Here is a 23,499-nt window from a genome sequence, read left to right as displayed (position 1 = left end):
TCCCCTATGATCAAGCTCTTGTCTTGTTCTGGAGGGAGAAAAAACAATGCCATTTTCATTCTGTATAAACAATGGCCAACAGATTGGAAGCAATCAATATACATCCCCATCCACAAAAAGGGAGACACAAGAGACTGCAGTAACCATAAGACCATAGCACTTATCTCCCACACAAGCAAAATCATGCTCAGAATTTTGCAACGTAGAATCCAGACATACATGGAGAGAGAAATCCCAGAGGTTCAAGTGGAGTTCAGGAAAGGAAGAGGCAGTAGGGACCACATTGCAAACATACAATGGCTAATGAAGTGCACCAGGGAATTCCAAAAGAAAATCAGCATGTGCTTTATAGACTATGCCAAAGCCTTTGACTACATAGATCATGAAAGGCTATGGAAAACACTTAAAGACATGGGAATGCCAACACATCTGATAGTCCTGATGAGGAATCTGTACTCAGGACAAGAGGTTCTATCAGAACAGAACACAGAGAAACAGAATGGTTCCAAATTGGCAAAGGGGTCAGAGAAGGCAGCATCTTTTCACCCTATCTGTTCAACTTGTATGCAGAACATATTATAAGAAAAGCAGGCTTGGACACAGAAGGAGGAGTGAAAATAGGAGGAAGGAATATAACAATCTAAGATATGCAGATGACACCATAGTACTAGCAGAAAACCTTACAGACCTGGAACACCTACTAAGGAAGAACAAAGAAGAATGTGCAAAGGCAGGCTTAATGTTGAACACAAAGAAAGCAAAAATGAGGACCACTGAGGACCTTCACAAGTTCAACTTAGACAATGAAGAAACAGAAATAGTAAAAGAATGCAAATACTGTACAACTCAGCACAAAAGTTAGAATCATACAAGTCATTGTATTCCCTATTCACCTATTAGGTGGAGTGGGAGAAGTAAGGCATATGGCCTGAGAGGTGAGTGTCCTGACTGTGATGGTTTTGTGGCTGACAGCAGCAAGATTTTAAAAAGGTTCCTAGTGAGCATAATAGTTCTCAAAATCCCAAATCCTAGCTGCCCATTATGACCAGATTCCCCAATGTCCCAGTCTACATTTTTAATAATTATTTCCTCCATTGCCCTTTTCTTCCATTCATTGCTGCTTTCCTCCCTCAACTGCTCACAGAGGCCATGCAGCACAAGGAACAACTTCAGCATTCAGTATATCCCAATACTGTTTGCCTCATTGTGACAATTCAGGAATTTCAATTCCTCTCTCTAAATTTCAGTTTGCACTGGCCCCAAAACATTGATAAGATCTCTGTGCCCCCTGTAACTCAAGAAATTTTAAAACAGTTTAAACTGCTACCTGGAAACTTTAATCAACCAGTCCCACATAGACACCATGCATCACTAAAATATTTCCAAAAAAGCAAAGATAGCTTGTTCTCTATCACTGTTGGCAGAATTAATGTGCAAGATAGCTGTTTCAAGGTTTGGAGTTAGACAACATCTAGAAGATAGCACAATTGTTTAGACACTAGTATCACTAAACCCAATTCAGTATCTTCAGAGAGCAGGTAAAAACAAAAACAGTGCCTCCCCCCCCCCCCCCCCCCCCAAAAAAAAACCCCACAAAATTCCTGATTTTAAGCATGTTTAAAGATGTTTAAAGAATGGTCTTGAATCATATTTAGGCTAAAGTAGAATTAACATTTGAATGAAAAAGTGAGTCATAACTAGGAAATCAGTAACAAATAAGGCTGTGAAAATTTGGAAGCATTTATGCTGCTTGTTCATTTCCACTGCTTTAATACATTATCCATTCAAATGCATTCATTATGAATTTGCCTTTCTTTGCTAAGTTAAAATACCCATTATAAAGCTGTTGCTGCAAAGAACTCCTGACCTACAACAATGGCTGGCTATGTAAAATTGATTCAGTGATCTGAGGACCAGGAGTTCCTCTTAATTATGGTGAAGATGGTAGGTGTCTTCTCTGATGTTTCTGTAGCATGTTATTATACAGCAAATGCCCATGACAGAAGATAAACTTAGACAGCACCAGAAGGCAGATACCAACTTTATGTGATCACCTTGTAGGAGATAGCCTTGAAGCCCTGCATTTAATCAACCTACCTCTTGTAGATATTTTTGGGAACCTATCATTTTAGCCAAGTCCTATTTAAAATATCCAGAATGCTCTTAAAGTTCCTAGTTAGCCAGGTGTGCACTCACTCTTATCTTTGCAGCTATATTCATTTTTTGTGTTGTTTATTTTTTTTACCTCAACTTTTTTGTTGTTGTGAGCACTTTGCTGTTGTCTTTTTTTTTTAATTGATTCATTTTTCTGTTAAACTGAAAATGTTTTTTGTGGGTTTTTTGGGCTATGTGGTCATGTTCTGGAAGAATTTATTCCTGACGTTTTACGTGCATCTATGGCTGGCATCTTCAGAGAATGGTTATATGGAAGTATATATACTGTGTGACCCTTGATTGGGAGGAAGTGATTTACATGTTAATCTGTGTGTTGGTCTGTTGTTGAATGGCAAGGCCTCAGGGTGGGAGGTTATGCAGGAGGATATTTGTGTCTGTTTAATTAGCAATCAATTGTCTGCAGGTTCATTTGCATGAGTCTTGATTCTGGTGTTTTTCAGGACTGGTAGCCAAATTTTGTTTATGTTCAGAGTTTCTTCTTTCCTGTTGAAGTTGTCCAGGTGTTCATGGATTTCAATGGCCTCCCTGTGCCTTCTAACCTGATAGTTGTTGGCATGGTCCAGAATTTTAGTGTTTTCACATAGCATTTTATGCCCAGGTTGATTTACAATATGTTCTCTACTGCTGTTTTTTTCTGGCTTGAACAGTCTGCAGTGTCTCTCATGTTCCTTGATTCATGTTTGAACGCTGCATTTATTGGTCCCTATGTAGACGTGTCCACAGCTGCACAGTATGCTATAGACTCCTGAGGCCATGAGAGGCCATTGAAATCCGCAACCACCTGGACAACCTCAACAGGAAAGAAGAAACCCTGAAAGTAAACAAAATTTGGCTACCAGTCCTGAAAAACACCAAAATCAAGACTCAACACATTTAAATGAACACCACCCAGGTTCAGGGGTTTCCTCTGCAGACAATGGATTGCTAATTAAATAGACACACACATCCTCCCACATACAGTAACCTCACACCCTGAGGCCTTGCCATTCAACAACAGACCAACACACAGATTAACATGTAAATCACTACCTCCTAGCCAAGGGTCACACACTATATATACCCCACCCACTTCCATGTTACCATTCTCTGAAGATGCCAGCCACAGTTGCCACATAGCCCAAAAACCCCACAAAAAACTATGGATGCCAGCCATGAAAGCCTTCAACTTCACAAACTGAAAATGGTTTAGACAAAGGGGGGGGGGTTAATTTGTAATAATCCCATGCACACCTCTGCCTTCCTAAACATTCAGCAATAATCTAGGAACCTTTCACACATTCAGGACCTGATTTGGAAGTTACTTTTGGGACTATAATCCATAATTCCCCAACTATATAGGCTGGGAGATTCTGGGACTCATGGTTTCCAAAGTAACTTGTTCAAGCTTTGGGAAGGCCATGTGATGCCTAAACAAAGTTTCTCTTCTGATTTTGTAGGAGGACAGCTCTAACAATTAATTGTTCTGTCTGCCCAATTAAGGAAATGACTAGGAACTTTTGAATTAGAGTTCAAAAGTAGATCTTTAAAATCTCCACTGGTATAGGAGGAAACTGTTTAGGGTGAGAGTGTGCTTCTGCTGGCATGGGTTTTTCCATGAGTTCCAGAACCTAATAAATTTGCACATGTTCACAGGTTTCTGCTGGCAGAGACTCATGCAAAAGCTGTGATTTAGACCCTTTCTGGGAGGGTGCTGTTGTGATCTTTCCATAGGCTGTTGGCTGCTGTGTGAAAGGAATGCTGGAATGCTGGACCAGATATGACTTTGATCTTACCTAGCATAGCCCTTTTTATGTTCATAAGCTATATTCCTAACACACATGGTACCCTCCGCACTGCAGATGTGCCAACCTAGAATCATAGAATAGAATCATAGAATAATAGAGTTGGAAGAGACCGCAAGGGCCATCCAGTCCAACCCCCTGCCATGCAGGAAATCCAAATCAAAGCATCCCTGATAGATGGCCATCCAGCCTCTGTTTAAAGACCTCCAAGGAAGGAGATTCCACTACACTCCGAGGGAGTGTGTTCCACTGTCGGACAGCCCTTATTGTCAGGAAATTCTTCCTAATGTTGAGGTGGAATCTCTTTTGCAATAGCTTGCATCCATTGTTACAGGTCCTAGTCTCTGGAGCAGCAGAAAACAAGCTTGCTCCCTCCTCAATATGACATCCCTTCAAATATTTAAACAGGGCTATCATAACATCTTTTAACCTTCTCTTCTCCAAGCTAAACATCCCCAGCTCCCTAAGTCGTTCCTCATAGGGCATGACTTCCAGACCCTTCACCATTTTTGTCTCTCTCCTTTCGACATGCTCCAGTTTCTTCACATCCTTTTTAAATTGTGGTGCCCAGAACTGGACACAATATTCCAGGTGGGGCCTGACCAGAGCAGAATATAGTGGCACTATTACTTCCCTTGATCTAGACACTATACTTTTATTGATGCAGCCCAAAATTGCATTGGCCTTTTTAGCTGCTGCGTCGCACTGTTGACTCATGTTCAGTTTGTGGTCTACTTGGACTCCTAGATCCCTTTCACATGTAGTTTCATTCAGCCAGGTGTCCCCCATCCTATATCTGTGCATTTCATTTTTCCACCCTAAGTGCAGTACCTTACATTTCTCTGTGTTGAATTTCATTTTGTTAGCTTTGGCCCAGCTTTCTAGTCTATTCAGGTCATCTTGAATTTTGATCCTGTCCTCTGGAGTATTAGCTACTCCCCCTAGTTTGGTGTCATCAGCAAATTTGATAAGTATGCCCCCAATTTTGTCCTCCAAGTCATTGATAAAGATGTTGAATAGCACTGGGCCCAGGACAGAGCCCTGAGGGACTCCACTGGTCACTTCTCTCCAGGATGAAAAGGAGCCATTGTTGAGCACCCTTTGGCTTCGGTCAGTCAACCAATTACAAATCCATGTAACAGTTGCCTTGTCTAGCCCACATTTTACAAGCTTGTTTGCAAGAATGTCATGGGGAACTTTGTCAAATGCCTTACGGAAATCAAGATATACTATATCCACAGCATTCCTTTCATCTACCAAGCTGGTAATTTTATCAAAGAAAGAGATAAGGTTTGTCTGGCATGACTTTTTACTCTGAAACCCATGTTGACTTTTTGTGATTTTGGCATTGCTTTCTAGATGTTCACAGACTCCCTGTTTAATGATCTGCTCTAGAATCTTTCCTGGTATCGATGTCAGACTAACCTAGATTCACCAGACAATAAGCCTGCTAAGGCTTCATGCACATAGAAGGTACACTGAGATAGTGACATTGTGGAAGTTGCACAACAATGGAATGAGTAGGTAGGGCTATTCCCACTAATCCTCAGCAGCCATTTCAGCATGATGACCTGACTATTTTGTGCCCATGCTGGTTTCTGGATATGGTGAGGCAACCTATAAACTACTTCCCTCTTGTTCAGCCATCCTCCATAATACCACTGGCGCCTTTTAAGAGTCCATCTTGGTCGCTGGGGCCAAGGAATGTATATATATATGGAAGGCCTTTATTTATTCCTGCTTAAAATATATTAAAATTGAAAAGTATAATGTAGAGCAAGTGTTACATATAATTGCAACTGTGTGTATTTTATTCTAAGTATTTCTACTTCTTATTTCTTTAAACAGTGTAGCCAATAGTTTTTCTTGAAAATACAGTAGATGTTCCCAATCCCTAACATTTAAAAAACAGTCCAGCATATTTTGAGGTTGACGTGAACACAGTATGTTTGCTGAGAAATTGTGAGGGAACCCATACTACTATGTTCATTTCAAAATTGAAAGCAAGCAAGAAAGATGATTTTAAAGATGTGTTAAAAATGCATTTTTGAATTATAGTGAAACTTCCCCTAATGTGTGTTTTCTTTGAAAGCTTGGTGAACGTCAATATCAGTCATATAATGGGAAGTTACTCACAAGCCTAACTGTGGGGAGCCGACCGTTATACAGCAATATTTCAATTCAGCATGTGAGTATGCATGTATAATATAACTTCATTATTTTTCTCTGCACTTTAGGTCCAACTGTGCTGAAAATATCCGCAAGCATATCCTGCACACCAGCAAACATGAAGGAGTGAAGATGTACAACTGTCCTAAATGTAAATATGGAACCAATATTCCAGTGGAATTTCGTAATCATCTGAAAGAACTGCATCCCGATATTGAGAACCCTGACCTTGCTTATCTGCATGCTGGTAAGAATCTATCTGCAGTTATTGTTACCAGATTTTTCATTTCCACAAAAAGATTCATATGAATGGCTGTGGTAGGAAAGAACCTTGGATTCAGCATTTAACTGAGGAGAAAAGCTGATTTCATCTCCGTTTGTTTAATGTAAGTATTCTGTTCCTACTGCCGGATTAACAAAGACTCGTTTACAAGTTAACACATTCAGTCACCAAGTAATATGTGTAAGGACATTTTTATTTGCATTTGTTTACAAAACTGAGTTTGAAGCAGAGTTTACTTGCATACCTTGGGCCAGGGGCATCATTAAGGCAGTGAGAGGAATGTGGACCGCACTGGATAACACCTAAGAGGGGAGTGAGTCACTCACTGCCCATCCCAAGACCCCTCCAGCTGCTTTCCTCTGTCAGCCAGGACACTTCTGCCATCCATCAGACTGGCAAGCTGCTGGCCAGGCTGGGAAAGAGAGGTTCTCCACAAACAGAAAGCCACCCCTGCCACCATTGCTTCCCTTTCTTGCCCAGCTGGCAGTGCTGCCAGACTATGAAGGGGCTGCCAGGTAGCAGTAGCACCTTTCCGCCACCACAGCAGAGGTGACCTGGTTGAAAGAGGTGGGCCTGGGATGTATGCCAGGCAGCCTGGGGTTCATAGAATCATAGAGTTGGAAGAGACCACAAGGGCTATCCAGTATACAGGAACTCTCAATCAAAGCATACCCGACAGATGGCCATCCAGCCTCTGTTTAAAGGCCTCCAAGGAAGGAGACTCCAACACACTCCAAGGGAGTGTGTTCCACTGTCACAAAATCCTTACTGTCAGGATGACTGTGTGAATTACCGTATTGGAGTGACACTAAACCTAGTGGTGCCTTGGGCCAGTACCAGCTTTGTAATGCATAAAGAGAAGCATTAAAGGAGAATGCCTTTCCTCACTATATCATATGATACTCATTAGCTCTGTACATCTGAATTTGAGACAGGTTTTATTTAAGGCAAAACTTGTATTTATGATCAAAATATGACCAACTAGACATTACATGGAACCCATGACTGGACCTCCTCTTGCAGTTTTATTTTCATCAATCCACCCTCACCCAAATCTGCTATTAGCAGGAGAAAACAGATGGACACATCATTCCAGTATGTTTGTATTTCTGTGTCTGTAAGAAACTGAGGGGTGTGCTGGGCCAGGAAACAGTACTGGGAGAAAAAGGTGTGAGTGACCCTCCCATGCCATTGCCACGTTACAAATTTAGGAGAAGAAAATTAAGGGGGAACCCAGTCCTATTGGTAGTTAACACTTCAAGACTGTTGCTTCCAGGCAGACAGAAGTCTTGCCAATATGTCTTATGAGCTAGTCCTACTCAAATTGGTGGTCCATGGACGTGTCATTCCTTTAGCCATCAGCTGTTGATCCCTGGAAAGTTTCCAGGCAAGAAATAATTTTAGCTGATGGGCACAAATATGATACTGATCCCTAACACTGCCTGCACATTTCCATTTAACTTATAAATCCACACAGTGTACACATGAAACTGCACAAGTACACCCAAATATAGAGGTTTCATGTAGTGCAGAAACTTTTAAAACAGAGAACTATTCTAATATACTTTATGCATATTTAAAGAAAATACCATAGACAAATGTTTAACCTGTGAGATTTTCTACTGGGCAGAAGGCGCAACAGATAGAATTGCTCTGAATCATTTTGCACTCCACCATGTAAGATAACTGTGGTGCGGGACAGAACACCCAAAAAGGATGGTCTCCTGGTGCCTAGTTTTGGTCCACGGGGAAGCCACAGCCTCCAGACCGCGGGACTTCCCCGCAGACCAAAAAGAACCCTCGAAAAGCAGGTTCTTTTTGCGACATCATTACAACGTCTGTATAGGGCGCCGCCATTTTGATGCCCTGGTCACGGGCGAGGGGCGTCTAGAAGCGCCGCCCCTCACATGTGACAAGGGCATCCTTTCCCATCCATCTGGACCGGGCCTATACAAGTTATTTTTATTTGATAGATATCTACCTAGCCTTATATATGTTTCCTGAAACAGTTTGTCATCATAGTGAAACGAATGTCATTTCATTCAAAATACAGTAGAAACAATACTGTCAAAATGCAGCTTCACAGGCAACATTCAAAGTGTACTATTGGTTTCTATAGTTTAAAATTCAGAATGAGGCAGATCATTAATCACTGCTTGAGTAAGCCAGGCCTCTATCCTTTCTGTATTACTTCCAAGGTAAAGAGCCATATCTCTTTTCAAATTCTGTCTAGCACATTGTTCCCAGCAAACCCTGATAAATTTTAGGAAAGCATTTTTACTAAGCAAGTGCTACTAAGGTCACAACTCATTTTTGCAACACATAAATTTCTCTTTCCCTATCCATAGTCTGAATGAAACAAGTCTTCAAAGGCAAGCTGCTCTGTGATTACATCATAAGAAGGGGAAACACTTGTGATCCTATCAGTTGTTAAGTTGCAGTATTCATGAATGGAATCCTGAAAGTTCAAGTAGTTAATCCTAAATAAAATTGTGATCTTTATCATTCTTGACAGAAGCATTCATCAAATTATTAAGGGGGGGGGGAGTGATTGTTAAAAGTTATAGCATGATCTATTATATGATTTTTTTTATCAAGGTATGACTGTGCTACCAAGTGAAGCTGCAGTTGTTGAATGTCAAGGGAAGGTATAAAATTTCATAACTGAAATAAATGACATATAGTTTCAGTAGTTTACTTATTTTCCTAAGTATCATTTCCCTTGCATTTTAGTTTCATATCCCCACTGCTTTTAAAAGTAGAATTCTCTGGAGTTGCTTGCTTGTTATGTTTACTAAAACTTACATATGTACCGTTGAATCAGTTTAAGTAAATAAATAGGAGGGAGAGGATATTAAATACAGATCTTCACTGGTTGATTTAAACCCATTATTCAACTTCTTTGTACCAATAAAGCATTCAATTATATGCCACATGAAAATGTACAGAGCAAACGAACTCTGCATATGTCATATACCCATAAGCTCCTGAGATTGGCTATAGGTCCTGCCTTTTTAAAACTACATTTCAGCCTTTCTCAGGTTGTAACTTCACTGCCATTTTTACAAAGAGACCACAAAGTCATGCTTGTCTTGAATACTGTAATGCAGTTTGTTTATTTATTTATTATTTAAAATTGATTTTTAAAAAGGGGGCTTGTTATTGTTAGGGCAGGTACTGGAAACAGCTACCAGCTGCTAGAGTAACAGGATATTGCTCGGGTTCCAAGGTATATAAAACTGTATTTTTGATAGCTAGTATGCTTTATATAAAGGAAATGGGTAAGCAGCAGCAGCTCAGCTTCAAACAGGTTCACTCTAGTAATAGCTATTAGTGTCAGTCTTTCAATTGCATGTCATATTGATTGGCAGAGAGTCCTTTTCCTCTCTTGTGCAGAATAGTAATTTTAGCATGTGCTTGAAATAAAAACCTTACATAAATGTTTCCCTAGCTGTAAAGAAGGATGTTTGGCTTCATGCAGCCTATATAGATTACCTTAAACTTGTATTTCTAGAAAATTAGGCTGCCTAAAGCTGATTGTTTTCCTCCTTACATATGTTTCCGCCTCTCCCCCTCAGGTATTCCTTTTTTTGCAAGAGCTCATCACCACCTGGCGGTAACATTCCCATGATAATTGTTATTTCCAAGTTCAGACATCTTAGTAGAAAACGGGAAGGAATTAATTCGAGGTCCTCTATTTTGTTTTTCTTGGACTTTTCTGTCAGTAGTATAAAGTTAAAAAAAACTTCACAGAACTTCAGTCAATAGTTCATTGATAATCCTGATCCACTTTATTGTTCATAAATATTGCAGCTGAATGGAAGAACGAAAAAGGTAAAAATACCAAGCATTTTAGCACAGCTTTGTTGCAACTAGATATTAAGATTTCTTATGTGTAGTTACTATGTCATAGATTTTTTAATCAAAAATCAAACAAGGTAGAGTTCATATAATATGACAAGTGTCTGACATTGTTGAAATCCATTGCTAGGGTAGGTTACTTAATTAAGTAAACATAGGCCCGTTACAGACGGGCCTTAAAGTGCGCGCTCTGCGTGTGCTAGGGTTAGAAAGGGGCGTCCTTTCCAGACGCCCCCAACCCTAGAATGCGTGGAGCACGCACAAAATGGCGGCGGCTGTTCTACATGGCCGCCGCCATTACGATGTCACGACCGCGCCACCTCTATATGGGGCGGCGCGGACGTGATGTTGTCACGCCGCGCCAGTGCGCATAGTACGCCCCTTCCCCGGCCACAAAAGGAGCTCCGAAACAGAGCTCCTTTTGCCGTTTGCGTCGCTGGGTGCAGCCTTCAGACGGCTGCGCCCAGTGACGCAGAGGAGAAAGGGGCCAACCGGCCCCTTTCTCCTCCTTCCCACCGCTGCGGGGTGTCCTTGGGGCTTGAAGCCCCAAGGACACCCCTTTCCAGGCTGCAGGGAAGGGGCCTTTTGCCACTTCCCTGCAGCCTGGAAAGCGACAGATCGGGGCCTCAGCGGCTGCTGCTCTGGCCACTGAGGTCCCGATCCGGCAGAAAAAGGGGCACGTGCAGGCCTCCACTTTTCGGCGGTCTGTAACGCGCCATACTCTCCAACTATCTCAGTTTGGCATGGTCAGTCTTCTTTAATCCTCTGTCAAACCCAGTGTTTTCAGCTGCTTTTAAAATGTTCCAGTTTTTCTCTTATTTCCTCCTTTGTACTCAGCTTACTTCAGTTGCTGCAAACTGAGTTAAAAATGGAAAAATAGTTTGCTTTCTGTTAACATAGCAGAGGGAACAGGAGAAAATGGCATCTTGCCCTTCCCTGAGCTGTACAGCTCAGACAAAAGGAAACTGCTCCAGCCTCTCCTGGCCTGTATGTTATTCCTTTGATGTTTTTTGGCCACATATGCCCTGGTTTTCATTTCTGAAATGTTGTGGGGTATAAGTAAGAAACAGGGATCCTGCCCACTTTTACTTGGATACATTCTGCTGATGTGAATGGAATCTATTTCCTGAAAATGGTCATAAACCATAGATTGATCTATTTGGCATGTGCTGAGCTTTTGGCTGTGGCCCTAAAATACCCATTGAACATATTGGGACTTATTTCTAAGATACCATGCATAACATGATAATTCTTGGCTTTTCTTCTTGTTGTTGTTCCCCATCCAACCAACCCAATCTTTTGACAGTTAGGATTGTGCTAGAAGCAGCTGATGATATGAAAAGGAGAGTTAGTAATAAAAAAAAAAACAAAAGTCCATGGGTTGTAGACATGCTTCAAAAAGTTATTGAATTTTGCTATAACTTTTTCACCTTCCTGATATCGGTTCCTTCATTAACATTGCCCTGTGCTCTCTGTGCTGGAGTTATTGCCAATGGATAAGCAGCACATATGACTTTAGGGGCCCCATCTTTAGAACTACATGAACCATTATCCTTTTCTGCCAAATTGTATGCACAATGGACTATATTACATTTGACCATTTTATAGCTCCTATAGCAAGGTATCCAAAGTGTCATTTTATAAAACAATTGCTTTGTGGCAAGAGGCTCCGATCTCTTTAAAAGATTTCCTTAACTCCATCTGCTTGTTATCCATAGGAAAGTGAGTTTGAATCAAAGTTACCTTTATAATGATCTCAGTGCCATTCTGAGATGCATTCTCTTGTTTGTACTTTTAGAAATCCTGGAATAAATAGGGCTTCTGTATGACTATGGCTTACTAAGAAAGTGATGACCAATGTGTGGTGCATGGACAGGTTTGAATTCTGTTTCATTGTTATCTGATCCTACTAAAATATATTCACTGAATGAAAGTAAAATATTTTCCCTTTCAATCCTTTAATATAAGATAATCAAAGAGCTGTAACTTGACTTTTTTGTTGTGTAATTTCAAGTCATTCTGACTTATGTTGGACCTAAGGTGAATCTATCATGGGGTTTTCTAGGCAAATTTTCTTCAGAGGAGGTTTGTCATTGCCTTCTGATGAACCTAAGAAAATGTGACTTGCCCAAGAAAACCCAATGGGTTTCCATGGCTGAATGGCAATTTGAACCCTGGTCTCCAGGATCCTAGTCTAACAAGCAAGCCACTGCATCACAGTTGCTCTCAATCAAAGAGCTATAGTATGCAAATTTCCATAATTTATGTGATGCTGCACTGAGTCTAGTTCCTTTACAATGAGGAATTCAATACTACTAGATGGTTCATGACTATGCAGGGCTGCGGGTGTGCTAATTTGTTCAATATCATAAATTTTTATTTCACCAGAATCATTGCCATTGAATTGAAAGAACAGAAATTGGTCCTCACTTCACAAGACAATCAATATCTAGCGATGTTGACTTTAAACTATTGTTATTTGCTCATGTACTGCCACAACATACTGATTCTCCATTTTGGAAATTGATATTCTGTATCTGAGATAGTCAATAACTTTATTTTCTTCTTCATTGTGTCTATGATTCACACACATTAGTTGTTCTACTCAGAACACTGGTTGTGTGTCACTTGACAGATGACCACCTGAAGAACCACAGTTACATTTAAGCAATCTGTTCCTTATTTAATTTATGTTTTATTTCTCATCTTTTTTATGTTTCTTTCCATCAAATTATTAGCTGTTTGTTGTCTTTCAAATGCTGAGTATTTCTTCATATCCTTGGAATCTGTGCTTTTTTTTAAAAAAAAATGCAATAACCTGTCATTTGTATTATTTTAAATTTTAAATTTTATTTATGCCATCACAACCATGTGATTCCATGTCTCTTTACTCCACACCTCATCAGCATGCTGTGATGACTGTGAACATACCAGTCCTCATTGGTCTACTGGAAGGTATTAGGTTTCGCGAGTTGAAACCAGGTTCCTCCAACCTTGCTGATAGTTCCACTTTCTGTCTGAAACCTGTTATTTTAGATTCATGAGAATCCATTCATATCCGAACCTTTGAAACAGAGGGGATGGTAGAACTGTTTGAAATATGTCAACAACAAATTAATAAAGGTTCATCTATGCCTTTTCTGCCATGATGGAAATGGGTGAGATCATATTATTCTAAAATTTTAGGAAAACACGTAGTAAAGGTAGATGTTTGAAATCAATTTCAGTTTTAGCATGGAGTTTAGATTTTTGATGAAGTTCAAAAAATAGTTCCTGAACTATTAACTATTATACAGTAAAAAAATCTGATTCTGTAAGAATCTCATGAAAATGAGCCTTTAAATTTAAGAAACACACTGTACAGGCACGCTCATTCTACTGTACTTTAAAGTCCCATAGCCTTTGTTGTCTCTTCTTCCTTTCCTGCAATTTATCATGGTCTTGTGGAGATTTCACTGGGTTTTCTCCAGGTCTAACAATGCAGATATTTGCAGCTTTGCGGCTTCTGGGCCAGAATGATAGTGCTTTCTTGAGCTAAACTTGATATGTTGTTTTCTTTCACGGAACCAAGTCAGAGCCAGAAACTCATACAGCAGCATTTGCTCTGGGATAGCCTCAAGGTAATAACTTGTGCTGACCATCTTTATCCCACACTTGAGAGAAAATGCTTTTCAGCCTATGCCAAGTTCCATTAACAGTTGCATTTAAAATCAGGATTCACCATTGGTGACTTGATTTTGGGGGGGGGGACATTCTTGGCATTGCTGCTGAGCCAGAAATTGCTGAAGGGAAGCCTTGCCAAATGTCACACGTGAAAAGGCCTTGATAAAAGAAAACGATTAGTTAATTGTACCTTGGAAAAATAGAAAATACAACTTGGAAATTTTGTGATCACACTCTAAGAACACTGTAATGTTCTAGGAGAAAATAAGATTGTTCCTGACACTGACTGGCAGAATGAACATTTCTATTTTAATAATAATAGTAAAACAGTAGCTATTGAAAGAAATGACAAATATAAACTTGTTCTATTCTACAGTCAAATTTCAGAAAATATGATAATTAAGCTTTTAATGTATTTGAGTTTAGCTTCCACTGACATAACATCATGCTTTTTAAAGCAGTTACTTATTTCCCTATAGATCATTCTGTGTGTAATGTTGACTTTTCAAATGAAATTTAAATCTAACTTATTGGTGAAGTCTTAACATCTACAATTTTATTCTTTGTTATATATTATTCATCAGAGCCAGAACTGCACAGGTTAGTCACTTTTATTTTGTAATTCTGTTCAGCTAAAATAAGAACCACATATATGCAATGCCTTACATTCAAATTCTCTGTGTGTTTCAATGTGCAAGTGTTTGGGAGGTCTAGCCCATTAATTTCAGTGACAAGGGAAGCACCACTACATGCTTTGCAAGCATAGAACTATCCTTACTGTCGCTTCATTGAAAATTAATGGTGAAAATGTGGCAAATAAGGGAACTCTTATAGCTGCAAAGAATCTGTGAAGTGAATATTTTGCAGAGTACCTGTGCAGAGTGCAATCCTAAATGGCAAAGATTATCAGGTGCCAGCTGAACTAATGCTTGACCATTTGTACTGAACCCAGAACACACATACACACACAACCTAGGGGTATTTAGAACTACTTAGGACTATCATCCTCAGTCTGTCTTGTGCTGGTAAAGTGGCTGTGTCCTGTATCTGGAAAAAGATAGGCCCTAGAATAACTCAGGTCTCTTCACCACCACCTGCTTCTTCTCTGCTTCCCCTTTTGGCTCTTCTGCCATCAGATCTTAGTTAACAGAGCAGTTCTTACAGCAGATTGTTTTGTTGGCAGATCTTTGATATTAGCAAGCAGAGGAGGGTTCTTCTGGCAAAAGGGCATTTCTGCTGGCAAAAGGGATTTCTGCTGTTAAAAGGGATTTCTGCTAGCAAATGAATTCCTGACTCCCTGCGGCCTACATATCTTTGAATTATGGTATATAATTAGTCTGCAGCAGCAACATAAATGTGTCTTACGGCAATTAGAAGACTAAACATTATGACATAAGATTTTGTGGGGTAAAGTCCACTTCATCACTTTGGTCTCTATCAAGTATTGGACAGTTCTATATTCTGTACTTGAATTGTGTATTGTGAATCTCTCTGGGAACCATATGTTAGGCAGAAAGCAGAAATAATCCTTGCTTGGATAGAGATGGCAGTGAGTGAGGGTTTTGAGGGTCAGTTTGATACTTAATTTGAGGTTTGCCACAGTTTAGCAGCTGAGAATAAATTATACTGTCTCCTCTACTTTCTTCCCTTTCTTCCTTTTCCAAGCTCTTATATCCTGATTAAATTAAACTACAGTTAGGGCTGGAACAGACCAGCCAGAAAAGCTGCTTTCTGGGTTGCCGCCGGCCCCCCCAAACGTCCAGAAGCCGCCCAGCCAATCAAACAGTGGTGGCTTCAAGATGCTCTGGGGGTACGGCATTTTGATGCCACATGCCACTGGAGCACCTACAAGTTGAGATGGGCCTGCCTGAAGCAGCCCAAACCCCACCCAAATAGAAGCGGATCTTTTCCATTCCTATTTGCGCCAGTGGCAGAGGGCACCTTTGGGACTGTGGCATGTGTTTGGCACGGTTCCAAGGCATCTTCCTGCCAGTCTGTGCAGCCCTTAGTTTTTATGTCTTGAAACAAGAAGCTCCGATTTAATGTCAGTTTATTAACCAGGGTCAAAGTGTAGCTTAAGAACTTGGTTAGTAAACTGATACTCCCCATTTTGGATCTAACAGCTAATACAAGTTGAGTCTCCCTTATCTGTAATGCTTAGGACCACAAGTGTTTTGAATTTTGGAGTTTTTGAATTTTTGAATATTTTCATATAAATAATGATAGATCTTGGAGATGGGGCTCAAGTCTAAACATAAAATTAATCTATGTTTCATATATATCCATCCATATACACATAGCTTGAAGGTAATTTTATACACAATATTTTTAATAATCTTTTTCATGGAACAAAATATGTGTACACTGAAGCACCAGAAGCAAATGTGTCACTATCACAGCCACCCATGTAGACAATTTTGGAATATTTGGATTTCAGAATTCCAGATAAGGGAGACTTTACCTATAGTAGTTTAATTAAGCCTGGATGAAAGAGCTGAAGAAGTGAACAGGAAACAGGTGGCATCCAATTCATTGCTTGTTTCCTCATGTTTAAAATATGGTTTAGCTAGGCAGAAACTAAAAGTCCGAAACAGAATCAACAAATGAAAGAGACATCTTTTCCACTTCTACTTTTCAGATGTCTTAATTGGGCTTGTTCTTATATATTATGTTCTTAAAATAAGCCACACATACTCTAAACTATACATCACTTTGGGGCTGTGCAGACCATCTCTAAAAGGCGGCCTGCAGCCGCCTCCAGCTGCGCCAGATCAGGGCCGCAACAACTGCATACTGTGGCCCTGATCTGGCCTTTCCAGGGTATGATAGCTGTGGTGCCACTGCATTAAGGCGTGCTTTTGGCGCTGTGTCATGTGGACACAGCGCCAGAGGAGCCCCGTGATGCCACACACTGTGTGGAGTGGCACACGGTGTCATGCTGCCTGACTCCGCCCCCAGGCCGGCATTAATGGCTGGTGAGCGCAGCCCCTAAGTTCCTAACTCAGTAATTCACAAACCCAGTTTTCTTACTTGCATGGGTTTTGTTCAGTGTATTCATTTCAGTTAGCTGTTTACTGAAGCAAAGATGTCTGCACATATGTATGAATTTCTTTGAACTATGTAATTACCTCTCTTTAGCCCTCTTCATGCATTATTTTCATAGGGAGGTATTGAATCTAGCAACTGGACATAATTCCATGTCGAAGTGATTTCTTTCTTTGTAAGAGTATATGAAAATGATGTTTACACACAACCAACTATGGCAGTGAAGCACTCAGCTCATATGTTTGGAACTCACACAAGAGCCAGTACCAATACTGTATATGAATCAGTACAACGATGAGCTTGAAAAACAGCATACAGTGGACCCTTGTTATACGCTGGGATTTGGTTCCAAGATCCCTCGTGTATAACAAAATCCGTGTATACTCAAGTCCCATTAAATATAATGACATAGCAAAATGGTGTCCCTTATAAAAAATGGAAAATCAAGGTTTGATATTTGAAATTTATACTTTTTTTGAACATTTTCAAACCGTGTATGCTTGAATCCGTGTATAAGAAATCTGTGTATAAGAAGGGCCGACTGTACATTAGGAACAACATGAATTTGGTGTGGGTCAGGGGATAGGAAATAATCTGTGGTAATTCATCCATTTTTTTTAAAAAAACTCCAGGCCTGTATGACCTCTTGGTTTCAATTCTGCTAATTTTTCATTAAGTGTCATCCAGTGATTACAGTAGTATCTGTTGAAAAATCATCTAGCTCACATCAGAAACAAAGACAGCTGCTCTGAAACAGAATCTTTCATTCACTCTCTTAGGAAGCAGAGGATGTAACCACTGTAGTTCTGATGATGAATTCTGTACCAGTTGTATAGAAGCAAACAGGCATGAAAAAAATTACGGTACAGCCATAAGAGACTTTGATACAAAGAGCTCCAGAATGTCGTTGTAGAATTTCTAGGTGCTGTGGCCAATTAGTTGATGAAACAATAGCAAAAATAAATATAGAGGAACCCAATTCCCATGAATCTTTTTTTAAACTTGGCATAAGGGAGATTCTGAACTTTGTGGGGTGGGCTGCCATTCCTTGCACAGGGTGCTAAAAATATTAGGCATCTTGACTGCTGTTCTAAATACATTTGTGCAAATGAAAAGTCAACTGAACTTGAGAAAGCTTAACTGCTCCTTAATTGTCTACAAAGGTGGAGTAAATTTTTTAAAAACAGTCATATGGTGGGTACTCCAAATCCAACTGTCCTAAAAGTAACTTTTGACTCATTGAAGTCCCAATTGGCACCAATATAAGTTTCATTTAGGTGCCAAGTAAAAACATGGCTATTTATTAAAGCCTTTGGCCCTCACTGCTTTGCTTCAAATGCTATGAACATGGTTTTAAATTGTTTTAATTTTTAAGTCAGTTTTAACTTGTTTGGCCCTGTACAGACCAGCACTTTGTGCCAACCTGTGGGCGGAGTCAGGGCACAGTTTCCTGACGTTGTACGCCCTGATTCTGCCCCCAGGGCATCATGATGCCACACACTGTTCCAGACAGTGTGCAGCATCAAGGCGCACCCGAAGGGGCACCATACTGCTGTGCTGCCGCCGTTATGACACCCTCCAGAGGCTGGATTGGGGCTGCAGTGTGAGGCTGCTGTGGCCTGATCTGGCCAGGAAAGGGGCGGCCTATATAGCCCCTTAATCTGTTCAATACGTTTTTAGTCTGTTGAAATTATTTTTTTATTGTTTAAAATTATTTTAACTTATTATTATTGATACTGTCTGTTTGCCACTCTAACATCTTTTCATTTAGGGCAAGATACAAATTTGTTAATGAATAAAATAAAAATCTTTTTGTTGGAAGAAAATATCCCTGGAAGCAGGTCTTATCAATATCTGTACAAGAGTGGCATATGGTAAAGGAAAGATGTTTTAAATATAATTTTCCTTTTTTACTCAGACCAAAGATAATATATCTTTACCCATGGCAAGTTATGTAAATATTTGCTTACAACTCAACATTTGATTTACTCTTTGTTTCAAAAGATTGTAAAGCCAGTCAGGTTTCTTTCAAATTGGGTAATTACTCCTGAAGGCATCTTAAGTGAATTTGTGATACAACACTACTACTTTTTTTGTTTTAATCTTTACACTAGGGACTTAAAGGCCACATGTAATTTTTGAATTAAAAGGCTTGTTAATCTACATTGATTTTCAAGTTTGGTATAGATTCTTAGCTGAAAAAATACAGTACACAGCCAACTGCTCTATCACCTGACAGCAATTGATAAAGCATCTGTGCAGAAAGTGTCAGAAAAAGGTTAATATTTATTGATTTTTATGGTGCTACAACCAATGTAGTTTTGCCATCAAAGATGTATGGCCACCAGCAATAGAATCTGTAAAATTGCACGTTTCATGTTAGTTTTTACTATAACTTATCCTTGTGTTTTGGCCTTAAAAATGACAGATCTTTAATGTAGAACAGAATGCACTGAATGTGCAGCAACTATGTACCTGAACCAGAATTTAGTATTACAAAATGAGATGTTCTAAAAGCTGGGGGTGGTGGGGAGGGGGGAGACCTTGCAATGTAAATGACAATCACATTTAGCCTTTTCATCCACTTAACTATCTGCTATTGATCTGTAGCAGGTGCCAAGAAAGTGAGAGTTTAAATTATTATCAATAAAGATCTTGGTTCTTCAAACCAAAATGTGTATAATTAGAAGTTGAATGGGCAGGTGGTAAGTGGCAGCCTTCAGTAAAACCTTCCTACTGTGAAATATAGTACCACATACTATCATATCTTTGACTGAAAAGAGGTAGGATTAATTCCATCTCCAGTTTTAGCTTAATATGTCTTTGCTGGAAGAGAAACAAATTGAGTTATTTTTAACACCATCTCTTTTTTAAAAATAATGATACCTTCTGAATTTTTGTCTAAGATGTATTGGCACTTTATGTTTTTCCTACCCCTCACACATGCCAAAGTCTGGTTGTTATTGTTGTGTGCCTTTAAGTCATTTCTGACTCATGGCAACCCTAAGGCAACCCTATCACAGGGTTTTCTTGGCAAGATTTGTTTAGTGTGGGTTTGCCATTGCCATCATCTGAGGCTGAGAGGGTGTCATTTGCCCAAGGTCACTCAGTGGCTTTATATGGTTGGGGGGGGGGGGGTTGAACCCTATTCTTCAGACTCATTGGCCAACACAAGCATCTACACCACACTGTCTTACAACTTTTTATATTGTTCTCTATAGTCTGATTGGGTAAAGTGATTCTGCAAGTTGCCTCATGGGGTTTTAATTGATTTTTTTGACATAATAAAAACAAGCAAAACCAGATAAATTGTGGTTATATTTAGGTAATCTGTTATAGGCCATAGGCCTTCAGTATACACTCACAAATACAAAGGAGATTATCAGACAGGGGCGAAGCGGATTGCTCCCATCCTTATCATGCAAAAAAGTATCATGCTTGACCTGTCACTATCCCATCAATGAAGTGGAATTGTCCTGACACTTTTGAATAACGGAAACTTCCATTAATGAAAAATGACAGGACAATTTCATTTCACTTGTGTGATAATGATGGGGTAAGTGGGATGTCTTTCGCACGATTGCAGACAATTCCACTTCAGTGACAGGATAATGACCAGATAAGTGTGACGTTGTCTGATAATCCTTGGACGATCACACGATAAGGATGGAGAAAGGACGTTCTTTTCTCCGTATGACAATCTCCACAGTGTTTCACCCACCTTCACAAACATTTCTCAGTTCATTTTACTAGAGTAATAGCCATGCACACATATAACTGAAGCCTCCATCAAAGTGAATGGAGAAGAACATGTGTGGGAGCTATCTGTGTATATTATATCCCTCCTGGAACACGTTAGCAAGTCAATTATGTTTATAAACCTTGATTCCACTGCTTGTACCTAACTAGACATTATACATTTAATCCCCCTCTGTAAGGATGTCTGGACTGAGCTATAAATGTCACAAACACTGGCGAAATGTATATGCTCAGTGATAGAGGATTATTATTTTTCCAACTTTTTGGTATGTTCTGGCTCCTCTCTTTGTTCCTTTTTTTAAAGGTTCACTGGAGAAGTCAGAGCAGGTTTGAGTTTGAACAGCTTCTAATGATTATAGTGATGGGAAGAAACACTTCCCGTGTAGGCTGACCTGTAGAATAAATGGTAGCATATACTGTAAACATGTTTTAGCTGTCCTTTTGTCTGTATCACATTTTTTCCTATTGAGCTTTATACCAACAGTTTGTCTGCTCTCCCGCCCCCCAGACAGCTTGCCCGTTTTATTGTGCTCATTTAGAGGAAAGAAAAACAGTTTGTCTCCTTGAAAGGCCAAGAACACTGACTGGAAAACTACTTTTAGAGCTAAAATACCATTATAATATATAGCAACTAAAGTTCTCCAATTGCATGTTGCAAAAAAGAATGACAATGTGAAATATTATCTGAGAAGAGATGATTTTTCACCCCCTCTAAACCTTCTATCCTAAAGCTCCATAGGAAATTTGGATGTAAAATATTGCACAAACTAATGCATATAATTTCAGTAAGTCTGCAAAGAGCCAGTGAATCTGTAACTCCACCTTTTAATTGTAATGATATTCTCATTAATCTAACATATTCCAGTTTTATTGCACTTTATTATAACCCAACTCCCATTTTTACTGATCACTTTAAATAATTGTTTTGAAAATCATGCATTTTCAGCCACAATAGCATTACATCTGGGTTATTCTGACATGTGTCCAGTCTTTCTTTAATGTTGTTATTTCTGATTTCCATACCACCAGTTGCCAAAACTCTGATATGCTTTATAGGATCCATAACTAATATCAGTCTCGCAGTTATGGATGGCAGCTTAGTGACAGAAGGTTTTTCAAACACATTATTTAATTTTAAAAAATTAACTGGAGCCAGCTATAAACCATTAATTATGGTTTCTAACCCCCACCCCTCCAAATTGGCTATTACTTTAGGTAATGGCTGATATGTTACACTTTCAACCATTTTCAGCAAATAATGTTGCAGGAAGTGTTTTTTAATCCATTACGTAATTCAACTTTAGTGCTAGTGATACACAACAAAAACCCCATACTTGTTTGAAATTGCACAACCATTAAAATGTTACATTGTTTAAATTGGAAACATACATCAAATAATAAAACTAATTGATTTCTAACATGTCAGTGTTAGTTATAAAATTTGTGGTCTGAGTCCAGGAGTTGTGCTTCCAGATAAAAAACTTTGATGAGAAGTCCAAAAAAAACAACACCAAATTGTGTGACTGAATACTTTGCCAGCTTTGCAGAGCTATTATTCTTTGCAAATGCAAATTTGGGAGATGACAAATGACATATTCCATGTCTCTCTCTCTCTCTCTCTTCTTTTTTTGGTGGGGATGTTCTCGTAGATTTGCAAGTAGTGTGAATAATCAAAGAGATAATGCTGCCTGATGTACATTAAAATATATATAGATGTATTCCAATAGCCAACATTTTAATTAGTAACACTAGAAGGTGAAATCCCTTCTAAGTCATTTAGCTCAATGAATGCCCTTCTTTAAGATGCCATGAAGCTGTTTAAGCTGTCATAAACATATCTAGCTTCAAAGGTTGTTGTGATGATAAGATGGGATAAAAACCATATACTCTATGCAAAGAACTGAGTGAAATATGTTGTAGCATGAGTGGTCATAGATTTGGGGGAACTTTCTGGAAACTTCATGACAAACAGCCAGTCTTTTTGAGAATAAGGTCCCTTTGGGCCAGGATCAGTCCAGAACCATTGCATCAGAGTCCAGACTTGCCAATTCCATCTTGGGGCTAATGGCCTGCAGTGTCTGGACAGGACAACATGAAGCTGAAGGGAACACAAGCCTTTTGGCCCATGCGTACAGGCTCATGTCTACTTCCTCAGTGTAATTATTATTCTTGTGTAATAAAGGTTTACTGTGGTATCACCTTTATTACACAAGAAGAATCTGCAACACGGCAGCAAATGGGACATGCAGACATGAGATGGTGGTATGACTGGTTAAGATGAGCCTTTCTGAAGGGTTGACCTACTGGCTCAGAACAATGGTCTAACATCATCTGAATCCCATGAATTAAACAGGGACTTAGACAATTCCCCCCCAGGTTGTGCTGGTTAGCTCTACTGAAGGGACTGTGAATCTGGGGCAAAGCCTCACCTCATTTCCCCCTTCAGGCCAGCTGGCAATAAGAAACATATAGGTAGAATTCCTTCACTGTTATGTGCTTTTGGAAGCATGTCAGACATTTTAGATAAAAGAGTGCCTGCACTGGATCTGCCGTGACAGCATAACACAGAGAAATGAAAGCTAGGACTAAATCACATATAGCCTTCAGTGGGAGGGAAACTATGTCCAAGAACAATAAAAACATTTTTAAAAACCACTCCCATCCCTGAGAGTGAGTAGCAGAGCACCTATGCTATATTGAGAATGTGGGCAGGATGCAGAACAGTGGTAAAGAAGCTGAGGCCCCAGCCTTCTTAGCCTTAAG

At 39.6% G+C, this 23,499-nt stretch overlaps 1 protein-coding gene across 1 annotated transcript in view; it reads left to right on the top strand.

Moving 5' to 3' along the window:
* ZNF407 (zinc finger protein 407) overlaps positions 1 to 23,499 on the top strand; it is a 413,131-nt gene that overhangs the window by 293,844 nt on the left and 95,788 nt on the right. Inside the window, 1 exon segment of the mRNA XM_042463139.1 lies at positions 6,194 to 6,372. Within this exon segment, the coding sequence (XP_042319073.1) occupies positions 6,194 to 6,372 (179 nt within the window).

This window comes from Sceloporus undulatus, chromosome 4, assembly GCF_019175285.1.
Source record: "Sceloporus undulatus isolate JIND9_A2432 ecotype Alabama chromosome 4, SceUnd_v1.1, whole genome shotgun sequence".
NCBI classification, from domain to species: domain Eukaryota; kingdom Metazoa; phylum Chordata; class Lepidosauria; order Squamata; family Phrynosomatidae; genus Sceloporus; species Sceloporus undulatus.
Note: the sequence above shows the minus strand (reverse complement) of the source record. Positions and strands in the feature narration are given on the sequence as shown.